Source organism: Artibeus jamaicensis, unplaced genomic scaffold, assembly GCF_021234435.1.
Source record: "Artibeus jamaicensis isolate MK-2021 breed Jamaican fruit bat unplaced genomic scaffold, CSHL_Jam_final contig_64, whole genome shotgun sequence".
Classification (NCBI taxonomy): Eukaryota; Metazoa; Chordata; class Mammalia; order Chiroptera; family Phyllostomidae; genus Artibeus; species Artibeus jamaicensis.
Window position 1 is genome coordinate 13,328,736 of NW_026521911.1, and position 12,236 is coordinate 13,340,971.

At 42.9% G+C, this 12,236-nt stretch overlaps 1 protein-coding gene across 1 annotated transcript in view; it reads left to right on the forward strand.

Moving 5' to 3' along the window:
* CCDC81 (coiled-coil domain containing 81) overlaps positions 1–10,986 on the forward strand; it is a 36,117-nt gene extending 25,131 nt beyond the window's left edge. Inside the window, exons 11-15 of the mRNA XM_037142835.2 lie at positions 997–1,169; positions 2,384–2,462; positions 2,668–2,888; positions 8,248–8,373; positions 10,539–10,986. Coding sequence (XP_036998730.2) covers positions 997–1,169; positions 2,384–2,462; positions 2,668–2,888; positions 8,248–8,373; positions 10,539–10,680 — 741 coding nt within the window. The 3' untranslated portion in view covers positions 10,681–10,986. The remainder of the gene's footprint in view (positions 1–996; positions 1,170–2,383; positions 2,463–2,667; positions 2,889–8,247; positions 8,374–10,538) is intronic.
* Positions 10,987–12,236: the final 1,250 nt, after the last annotated feature.

A 12,236-nucleotide genomic window follows, 5' to 3' on the forward strand; every position in this document is an offset into this window, starting at 1 on the left:
CTTCATCTTCAACGTTACCATCCTAGTCCCGGCCACATAATAAGGCTGAACTTCTGCAATACCCTCCCTAATTAGGCTTGCTGTTAGCCTTCTTGTCCTTCTATAGTCCATTTTCCACACAGCAGCCTTTCATAATGATTAACCAAAATATATCTAATGGCCTCCCACTGAATTAAAATAAAATGTAAACTTACCTTGACCTATTTGGTCCCACATGATATGGCCCCTGCCACCCTCTTTGGGCTCTTCCACTTCCACTTTCCCCTCACCCACCTATGCCTCAGCCACTTCTTTCTGCTTATTAAAACACGCCTTGCTTACTTCCATCCAGTGTCTTTGCATTTGCTTGTTCTACTGTATGGGACACACATCTCCTGATATTTGCAATGGTGTTGATTCAGTCATTTCCACCGAAAAGCTTTCCCTAATAAACAACTAATTTAACCCTACTCCCACCCAGTCGCTTGCTATGATAAGGGCTGCAAGCACTCATCACCTCCTTAGATTATTGATGTATTGTTTACTTGTTCACTGTCTGTCTGCTGCACAAGAGTGCAGCTCGATGCTAGCAAGGCTGTCTCTGCTTGGCCACCACGGAATCATCAGTGTCTGGAATGGCCAGGCCAGAGTGAGTGTTCCGTTCTCCCTCTCCCCACCTCTTCTCTGTCCTTGCTCATGCTTTGCACTCACTCAGAATCCCTTCTTCTTTCTGCCTCTGTGTTGTATGTACTAACTCAGGGCCTCCTCCATGAAGTCCTCCCTCACCTCCCTCTCTCAGAGAGTGGGCTCTGGTCAGTTCTGCTCAGGTTTAACCTTGAGCATGTCTATAGTATTCTGTGGGTTACCTTGTTACTAGCTGGTCACTGTGTTGAAGATTTATAAATATTACCAATTCATACATACTTCCTGATTATTTTGGTCTTCTCAATGATTACCTTTATATTTTGTTGCTTTTTGGTATTCTAGAATGAATAAATTGCTTCTCTTTCATTCTAGAAATCCTTCCTATTTGATAAACGGCCATTCAGTCCTGAGATGAAGGCTTTGAAGCAAGAGGAATATTTCCAAAGCCTCCTGAAACAGATGGATAACAGACGGAAGAAGGAACTAAACCAAAGAGAAAACAAAGAGTTGATGGAACGCCTGGAACAAGTGCAGCTCACAGAGGAGTGAGTCTAGCTAGACACACTCAGGAAAACGGGATTGCAATTTTCATGTGAAGCTTATTTTCACGTGGGATTGGATCAGCGCTGGCAGTTTTGCACAGCTGTAACCAGCTGAGCAAACTAACCCAGCTAGCAACGAGCACCACAGCATAGGATTTCACTAGAAAAATGAAAAACCCATTGCAATTATCATTACAATCATGATTGCCAACCTACAATTGCTTTCATTAGGGAGTCTTGTTTTGTATTGTTTCATGATCACCGATGCTGGAAGGGACTTGTCTTGAGCAGGGCATCTTTCCTAGCCATTCCCAGGTGATGTCAAGGCAAATCTGAGGTTTTCTGATGAGTATACAGGGATGTCCAGTGGAACCTGAGGGCGGGAATGTATGGGGAACTAAAAAGCCATGAAATAGAAGCTTTCTTTGTGCTCATGCCCACAGCTCCTTAAATGATTTTGTCTTTAATTATCTTCCACCTCAGACATGGATGTGTTCATCTCAATTCCAAAATTTCAGGGAAAAGAATCCCTGACTGGCCCTGTTTGGGTCATCAAGCATTTCTTAGGGGCCATGCTTAGCTGCCCGGAGGGCAAATCATTACCCAGAGGACAATTAAGAAGGCTACTCCAATGTGAGAGAGACTTCTAAACAAATAAAGCCAGTTTCTGTGACCAAAAAATTCTATTTCTATGAAATGCATATGTCCCATTGTACTCATTTTACAGCTCATTGAGTTCCCTGGAGGTGAATTATAATGTATAGCAGGAAAGATCCCTTCTCTTTAAGAGGAATCTTACGATGAATCATTTTATAAAGTAAATAGACACGTCCTGCTTTCCTGTCTAGATTTTGTTTTAAAGCACGGGGGGGGGGGGGAAGACTGCTGTCTTAGCAGCAGTGCATTTGTACAATACGCTCGGTCACCTCTGTACCTCTCATAGATGAATACCTGGAGTCTCCATTATACCTGAACCTGATTGTGTTCAGGTGTACTGAATGCAGTGTCCTGTGTTCAGTACATTGTCCAGTAGCCTGTGGATTTGAGTAACTATTTTCTTTCTTAAAGTGAAAGCTCCTGGAAGGAATACAACTTTTTGTTTATAAGGCTTTTGTTCCTATTAATACTTATTAGACATGGTTTGATCATGTTAATTTGTATGACTAAAGACTCAACAACAAACTTTGGCCCCACCCTCTCTTACCCTTAACTGCCAGACTTGCTGCACAAAGAGCCAAGTACATAAAAGATAAGATGGAAGAAACAGAGTGTTACAAGAGAGCTTTGAATGCACAGGTAAGGGAACAATTATTTTCAAAATTGTGCACTACTTCGATAGCATTCCAAAAATATGTATAAATACTGTAATGTGTTATCCACTTGGTGGTTCTGAGCCCCAGTGCCTTCCTATTAGGTATTGGTATTTCACTGTGCTTCAGCCTTGTGCGTAGTTTGTTCCCTGGTAGAACTGGAACCCGCATTATGTGTGTCCCTGTTTCAGATAAAGAACAAATTCCCCCAGCTGCCCATATTTGAGCCGGACTCTTCTGAGCCCATCTTTGGCAATAATGAGGATGAGCTGTTGATGGGAAAGCGAGAGCGAGAGCAGAATTGCATGAAGCACCAGCTGGAGACAGCTGCTAGCCGCAAGAGGAAGGCCATCCTGAACCAACTGGTCGACCAGAAGCGGGATCTGCAGATGCTTCAGAAGACACAAAAAGAGTAAGAGACCCCGGGTCATTCTTCCTCCTCCCCCTGCGCCCTACCTTCTCTCCCCATTCCCCCTTCTCTCTCTCTCCTTCTCATACTGCAGCAGAGAAGCACTAACAATAGTGAGCACATTGAGGAGTTACTATGTGCAGAATATTGTTCTAAGCTTATTATATGCTTCACCTTGTTTCATCCTCATAATTCACCCTATGAAGAAAAGTTATGAAATTTTAAAAAGCCTTAAATTCTCTTGATCCCATTTCTCTCTCCAGTTACCTCTTCATATTTTCCCTTCCTTTGTCAGTACAACATCTTGAAAGAGTTGTCCATACCAGCACAATCCTTTGGAAATGCATCGTGAGCCACAGGTGTGCTGTGGTACTCAAGTAGGCACAGGTGTGAGACGCGGACCCTTTCTCAACCTGCACTAAAGCCCCCTTCCTTCAAGGAGCTGTATGTGCAGTCAGCTGTACTGAGGATAGCTGGGGGTGGGGGTGAAGATGACAGGTCGGCAGAGGAGGACTCCATGCCATATCAATGTGAATACCTTTAAATTCAAACACAAGACACCTAGTTTCCGAAAAGGCCTAATGAGGCACTCTACCAATGGGAATTTTATACAATTATTAAAGTGCTCAGGAGTTCCAAAAGGGCTTTTCTTCAAAGGAATTTCCTTTTTGTAGAAGGCAGTTGTACTTAGAGAAAAAACAGTTATTTTATTAAAATTTTATAAATGATCAGTGGGACGGTGCAGAGACCTGTTACGTCTTATGCCAGGTAGGCTGAGACATGAAAACATGAGAACAGTAGGTTGAAGGTGGAGTGCACTGTGACAAGGGTGAGGCTGGGTTGTTGGGAGAGGTAAGGGTAGTTAAATGCACGGCTTTTAGAGTCAAGGCAGAGTGGGATAGTCTTGCATCCACCAAGGGCAGTACATATTTGTGTGTCTATACTATTTCTTCAAATATATTGCAATATTTTTATACTTCCTTAAAAGGAGCTGTTTCCTTGAGCCCCACAAGTGCCTCACCCTGCTGCCCAGGCTGCCCCAGCCCCTCCCAGGGGTCCCCCTTCCCCTCTCCTTGATCTTTCCTCTCATAGATGACTACCTGGAGTCTCCAAGACCACTTCCACTCTGATCAATAGATGTGGTTCTGCCATTTTACTAGTGGGATATTGGGCATGCTACACACCTCTGAGGCCATGGGTTTCCTTATCAGTCATTGGGGATAACACTAGATCTACCTCCAGGGTGTTTGAGGGTTAAATGAAATACTTTTTGGAAATGGCTTCCGTCTTACAGCTAACAGCCTTCTCTTGTTCCATGGTAGCTCTGCCCTTCCACACACGCTGTCACAGCCTGTCCGGGGGCCCTTTGCATTTGTTGCAGCGATCACTGCAGCTGCCAGCCCATGGCTTCTCTGGTTCATCTCCTAAACTTGGAGCTAGGAGACTAAACTCTGTCACTTTCAGGCTGTATGACTGGAGCCAAACCGCACACGAGTTCTTTGAGCCCTCTTTTCCTCACGTGAAAAATCAGGATAATCACCCCTGCCCTACCTGTCCTTACTATGAGGATTCAAAGAGACTGTGTACGTGGGAGCATTTTTGGAAACTGCAAAGCTCTGAACAAATATGAACTGTGGTCTTTATTTGATTACCTCTATGACCACAGCTAACTAGACTTTGTTTTCTGTGTGGGTCAGAGCCCATACAGACAAGGTTCTTTTCCGTATCCTTTGCTGGTTATTCCAGATTCTCCCACTTCTCTCATCTTTTCTAACTCCCTGCACTCTGATCCTTCTCAAGATGTGCTCTTAGGTCTTTGTACCACAAAAAAAGGCCATTTTCTTTCTGAGGGGATAACTTAGTCTGTCTAATTAGGCCTGCTATAGTATATTTTACTTGTTTCATTGTTTTTAAACTGGCTTCTCTCTTATTGTTTAAAAATAAAACAACTCACACTAATTAAAAGGTCAATTGGTACAGACATTAAAAAGCAGATTAGTAATTTCCCTTGCCTAAGTAGCCAGTATTAAGGTTACTATATAAATTTTTATACTTTTTCCTATTTCTTACAAATATATTAAAACAGTATACATAAATAAATTTAAATTTAAAAAAGTATGCACATATATTTTCTCCTCCATTTTTGTAAATGAAAATGAGACCTATGAACTCTTATATATTACAACCCAGTCTTTCTTTAGTCTTATAATATGTCATTAATTTATATTTATGTCAGTGCATATACATGAAATTCATTCTTATAGCTTAATAACAGAATAATATCTATAGTGTAAATTACTATACATTCACTTTTGCACTATTAATAAACACTCACTTTGTTTCCAGATACTTTGCTGTAACAATCTTTTTATTAAACATTGTAAATATATACTGGATATATATAAACTTTATACTTGTTTCTTGGTTTGTATTGGGTACATTCCGGAAAGTGAGATTGCTAGGTCAAGCATATGGAAGACTTTAAATATTACAAGGTCCTGACAGTTTGCTTCCTAAAAAGGTGCGGCAATTTGCTTCCACCAGCGGTTTTGTGGGCACACTGGCTGCCTCCCCTCTCATCCCGCTTCAGTTTCTCGCTTTCTAGGCCTCTACGCCTTGCTTTTTAGCCCATCAAAGATGACGTAATAATGGCCAGAAAGCGAATGGAAAGATGTTCAATGTCACCAGTCCTTAGGAAAATGCAAATCAGAACCACAGTGAGAGGGCAGCTCCGGAGCAGACGGCTTCCCCGTTCTGTGAACACTCTGCAGCGAGTCTCACCTGACCACCAGCTGATGTTGTTTGCGCTGTTTGAAGTAGAGGTTGTTTAGCATTTAACTATATTTCTGCCTTTCCCAAATAAGAGATAGTTCATGTTTCATTGAATATTTAACTTATGGGAACCCAGGATACAGCAATTCTTCACTCCAGTGACTAAACACAGCAAGGTGAGAAGGTGAGATTTAAAATATGTGTTTTATACTATTTAAAAATTTAATGTTGATCATATATATATCCTGGAGTGTCAACTCTATGGTGGTGTGAATGGAATAAGCACTGAGCAAATTGTTCACATTTCCCCCTGCAACTCATGGATGTAGATGTGCACAGTCTTGCTATTTAAGATATATATGTATGTCGGGATAATGTATACATATAAAATGGCTATCTTATTTTTCCTAGACTTCATGAGAGAAAACATTTATACATATAAATGTATTTAAATTAATACATTTAAATCATGTAATAATTTTTTTACAAATGCAAAGATAAAATGTTTTACTCTTTATCTTGAATCATTGTATCTATGGTTTGATTGCCTTGTGGAATATACAAATCAAGAACAATTATAGATTTTTCCTACAACCACACACACCATGAAAGATTTAACAAGTACTTCTTTTAAATTATTCAAAAAATGAGAAAGGAGGAAAATTATCTATTTAGTGGTAGACAGAACCATTACAATGCAAATATGTAAAGGGGAAACATAAAGAAAAATAAGACAAGGGGAGAGAGAGATAGAGGTAGATAGATAAATACAGAGAGAAAGAGAGAGAGAGAGGGACATGTTCTATCTCACACCCACAGTAGCCAACCATTAGGATGGCTACTATGAAAGACACCAGTAAATAGTAAGTGTTAGCAAGGGTGTGAAAAAATAGGAGCCTGTTGCATTGTTGTGGGAATTAAAAATGGTGCAGCCACCATGGAGAACAGTCTGATGGTTCCTTAAAAAGTTAAGAATAGAATTCCAATATGATTTAATCATTTTACTTCTGGATGCATAATCAGAACTGAAAGCAGGATCTTGAAGAGATATTTGCACACTCATGTTCATATCAGCATTGTTTGCAATAGCTGTGCAATGAAAGCCACCCAAATGTTCGACCACAGTTGAATAGATGAACAGAATGTGGTATACACACACAACAAAGTATTATTTAGCATTAAAAAAAAGAATAAAATTCCGACACATGCTACAACATGGGTAAACCTTGAGGACACTGTGGCTAAGTGAAATAAGCCAGTCACAAAAAGACAAACACGAGAAGATTTCACTTACATGTGGTATTTAGAGGAGTCAGATTCATGGAAACAAAGTAGAGCTGTGGCTGCCAGGGGCCAGCAGAGGGGAACAATAGGGAGATGTTCAGTGAGTATGTTGTTTCATTTTTATAAGGTGAGAAGAGTTCTAGCTGGTGGTTGTTCAACAGTGTCAATATACTTAGCACTATATATCTGTACATTTGGAAGTGGGTAAGATGCTCAATTTTGTTATGTGGTTTTTTTTACTACAACTAGATGATGAAAAGAAAAAAGGTTATAAAAATATATATAATAGGTACCATTCAGTCATTGAACTCCCATTGTGTGACAGGCATTAGCACTTCCTGCCATTATTTCATTTAATGTTTGTAAGGACTGCTTGGACTGATGCTTATTGGAGGAAAATGTGGCCATGCTGTTAGGAAAAGGGAGCCAGCAGAGAGCACATTACCGGTTTTTATTGAAGGGTCCTGACCCCTAGTGATGGTTGCTACCTGGAACACACAGCCCTTCAGGGCAGGCTAAATTGAGGGTCACAAAGGGCAAAGTCCCTCCTGGACTTCATTGGGAACTGGTGGTAAGAGTTTCAGCTGGGTGAGAAATAGGCACACACAAATAACTTGAACCAGGTTTCAGGTGATTCACAATAGCAGCGACTTCACCTTTGGAGACCAGAAATGGGAGCATTTAACATTGGAAATATTGGAACATTGTACTTCTTTGAAGTTACTTCAAAGCAGTTACTTCTTTGAAGATGCAACCTTCATCAAACACTCCTTTTTTGTTTGTTTTACCTTCTTTACAATGTTAGATATTTTCTCAATTCTGTTTTCTTTGGCCTAGTCACTGATGTTTCTTGTCTCCTTTGTACACCTGTCTACTTTGTCTTGGAAGATGCCAATAGCAACTGGCAGGCTAGCTACTGATAGCTGAGAGGTTGGAATAAAGGGAAAAAAAACATGAAGTGTCTGGAATCCATCTGAGATGATTCTTCAGAGCAGTTAAATTAGCCTCAAAGGAAATGAATAGCTTTAAAGGCTGAATTTACTAATTGGAAAAAGTTTTCAATTCTATCTTAAACCAGGATTGAAGATGAAAGATCCTAAACTCATAAATTATTTGAGAGCTAGGAGTTTCGCCATGTTTAAAATTTTTTTTTTTACACTGTTAGGCCTTTTAGTACATTTCAAAGACTAGCGAACAAAACCGGAAAGTTTTTGTTTAATTTGCCGTAAAAGGAATGGGACTCCCAAGGTTGGTGCACGCCCTTCCCAGTGTTGTGAATGGAATCCGGCTCTTCCGTTCTCCCCAGGCACCTGGCAGACAGAAATGCTGAGCTGGAGCGAGTGAACAGAATGAACCAGAGCTTACAGGAGGACTGGGAGCTGAGCGCCAAAATGAAGAGGCAGCGGGAACTGGAGGAGAAGGCTTTCGAGCGGTAATACCTGATTGGATCCAGAAGTTCTTTGCAAAGAAGTTCCCCTCTGCTCCTTGTGTGCTTTCCTCTAATTGTGGGGTGGCAAATAGGCTTCGAGTGCCACCTCCAGTGGATTAGTAGTGGCTGCCTAGAGAATTTTGTGGAGAAAAGAATTCTGGGTTTAGTGGGAAAAAGTACTCTGATGCCTGTTATGAATATGGGATTGGAGAGCACTGTTGTATTTTACATAGTTGCCATCTCTGCCCTCATCTTGCCTCTGCACAGGGTGTCTTTATTCTCCTTTTCATGGAGGGTGGGGAGGCATTGGGGGAGGAGGGCGGGAACTCTCTGTGGCAATAACTAGTTGGAAACCGGGAGACTGAATTTCCATCCGAACACACCTAAGGCTTACAGAATGCTCATTTAAGAGCAGAGTCAAGGGGTTGTGGGTAAGATTGGCAACTGGGAAAGTGAAAAACCCGTTATGGAACCAAGAGAAAACATCTTCCTGAAGTGTGTTATTATATGCCTGTTCCCTCTCTGCTGTGGTCTTTTTGCCATGGAGTCAGAGAATCTACTCACAGCTTTGAAAATTGACACTGACTTTGCAGAGGTAGCTAAGATTCTCTCATTGGTAAGATGGGGAAAGTACACACTTGCCTGACTTAGCTAACACTGGGGTTTGGGGGATCACATAAGGAGGTGGAAAAGTACAACTCAAAACAATTAAAACACTTTACAAATGTAAGGTGTGAGTTCTTAAACTGTTACATGCCTGAAAAACCAGATCAAGCCTATGCAATCAAATGTTATAAAAACCTGAATGTACCAAAATAATATTTAAAATCCCAATGATCAACTAAATGTCTACCACAAGTAAAATTTGTTCTAATGGATCTTGATCTGTATCTCACCCTTTCCTTTTAGATTTTCTTTGAAGGCATTTTTTTTGATGTCTTCGTAATGGGTGGAATCTATATTTTGTGACAAAGAGAACAGGAGGGATGATGTGGAAAATAGGTTCTGAGGGGGAAGTGGGATTGTTCGGTTGTTTGGGAGAGGACGGGAAAAGGGAGTCTGAGATTTCCAGCCATTTCCTCAGTGTCAGGGAAAGCAGATAAAAGGCAGAGAGACTAGTGATTGGAGGGTTTTAGCTGGGTTTTGGAAGAGTGCTTGGCCAACATGGAGACCGAGGAGAATGCAGACGCAGGAACTGACCTGGCGGGGCAGGAGAACACAGCCGCTCCCAGGCCACAGCTGAGCAGACCTGTTCCCTGAGGACCTAGGCCAGGTCGTGGGCAGGGACTCCAGCAGGCAGTGGGCAGAAAGAAGGGATTGGTGGGTTTTAAAGAGAAAACAAAGCAAAAGCAAAAACAAGGTTCAGAGGTCTGCACTTAGCACACGATTCTCCGTACTATTGCCCAGGTGAGCCAGGCAGGTCTTTCCACGCCTGCTGCCAAGATGGTTCTCTCTCACTTTAAGGCTGTGTTTGATGCTGCTTTTTACAGGATTCTGCCCATGTAGAATTTAGCTGGGGTAGCAGGCACTGTCCTGCATAATCAAAACAATTACTGAAGTGGAAAACCAGTCAGTTCCATCCCTTCCTCTCTGTTTCGAGCCTCCCTTGCCTTCTCCCTTTGTCTCCATTCCCTTCACCTGCTCATAACTCTCCAGAGGCCTCTGGCCTCCTGAGACTTTCACTGAAGTCTTAACGGTCTGCTGGGGTGTTAACTGTTAACCAGCACTTTGATGGCCTGATCTCCCTCTCAGATTCTCTCTCGGGAGCCTGCCAGGTAAAGGTGCAGCCACATGGCCAAGCAGCAAACACAGAGTCTTTGGAGCTTGGCTGTTCTGTGTTCTCCGAGGCTTTCAGTGGGTGTGGTTGGGTAGAGGGCTGAGTCAGTGCTGTGAAAGCAGCGAGTCCAAACCCTTTATTCACTGGGGAATGAGGAGGTATCAGAGGTTTGGAAGCAGGAGATGCCAGGCTGGGATGAGCTGCAGGTTAGCAGCCTGGAGGGGGAGAGACTGCGGGTGGGAGATGACAGGCGGGTGGTAGGCTTCTGGAGGGCAAGAGCCAGGCGTTACTTTCCTTTTGTATCCCTTCCACTGCACCGGCTTCCTGGCTAGCCCCCAGCAGGGATGCAGGGACCGCCTACTAATGGCTGCTTCTGCTCTTCTTTCCTCAGGGCCTCAGACAAGCTCTTCCTCCTGGACCAGTGTGAGAAGTACCGGCGCTGCAGGCAGTGCCAGCGCTGCATCTCCAACACGGGCCAGAGCAACCTGTGGCCAGTGAACAAGCAGCTCTGTGGCTCCCGGTTGTTTGTGTAAAACCCAAAGTTTGGACCTGTGTTTCCTGGCAGGACTTTTTATGTTTTTAATGTTTGAAAAAATACGTCGTGCAGTTTCGGTGCTTTCGGGAGTAGCTTGCTTTTAACCACTTACTGAAATCGCGTAGACAGGACTCCTGTCTTCCTCCCAACCTCATAGAACTCTGCCAGGCCACGAGCTGGGGATGGGACCCAGCTCCGCCCCGGCCATGGCAGTGCTGCCGATCCAGCCCTGCCGCTCCCTCCGCGACTTTGTGTAAAACACTGTATCCTTTCTTCATCTGTAATGAATAACGTCATAATAAATATCTTCTACCCTCCTGACTGTGTATAACAGTTCGTATTGGGAAATTTTACCATTCCTCCTTCCAGCCCTCGATTTTTCCAGAGGACGGGGTGTGTGTGAATATCCCAGAAGTAGGTTAGGCTATCCGTCAGGTGATCGGAGTATGCTTCCTGAGTTTTCTGGTTGATGAACACACCTGGGGCTTTGCGGGGACCTTAGGGGACAATATTCCCTTGGACCTTCTGATTAGCGTTGCATTGTCCAGCCATTTCTGCAGCACGATTGTAGGTTTATTGCTGGGGTGAGTGTGTACTGAGAGGGGCGTCTGGCTGGCCTGCCTGCTGCCACCTTCTCTCCTGGCTTCACTTGCACCATCTTAAACTGTGCGCCCCGGGGAAGAGGACTCTTTTCCTGTGAAAGGACCCATTTTCAGGGATGGCATGGGTGTTGGCAACCAAACTCTTTTTTCAAAAAAAGTTTTTATCTTCACTTTTTAGCTTTCCTCTCTCTGCCCATCCTAACCACCTCAGGTAAAACAATGAGCAAGGCAGAGTGAAGTCTTAGATTTCTGAACTACAAACTAAGAAGTCCCTTTTACTATTTGCTTTCTATCTGCCACATCTTTCTTAGCAAACGGGAAAATATACGTGGGGAGACTTCTGAAACATTGTTTTTCTTACTACAAGTACAAACTAGGAATATTTTGAGCTCTAGACAGTTAAGGGGAAGGTATTTACTCAAACTGATCTTGGACACATTTTGTTGCTAATGTTCTCTTTTTCTGCAGGAGCATGCTTGCGGGTGACTGGAATCGTCTGGACCTTTCCCTCCACGCTTCCAACAACACTGCCGCTTCCTTCCATCTCCTCAGAAGGTCACCCCACGCAGGTTCAGTGATGGCCAACCAGTGATGTGTCCACGCCTGCTATGTATACTCTTGGAGTATGTCTTTGTCTCTCATATATAATAAATTACTGAAAGAATGGTGCATTAATATTTACTTATTTATATTTATGACAGAAGGGGAGGGGAGGGAGAAAGAGAGGGAGATAAATATCAATGCGTGGTTGCCTCTCACACGCCCCACACCGGGGACCTGGCCTGCAACCCAGGCACGTGCCCTGACTGGGAATCTAACCAGTGACCCTTTGGTTCACAGGCTGGCACTCAATCCACTGAGCCACACCAGCCAGGGTGCATTAATTTTTTTTTAAGTAGACCTCCTTATTATTAAAGAAAAAAAGACTTCAGGCAATTCTGATATGTTTAGG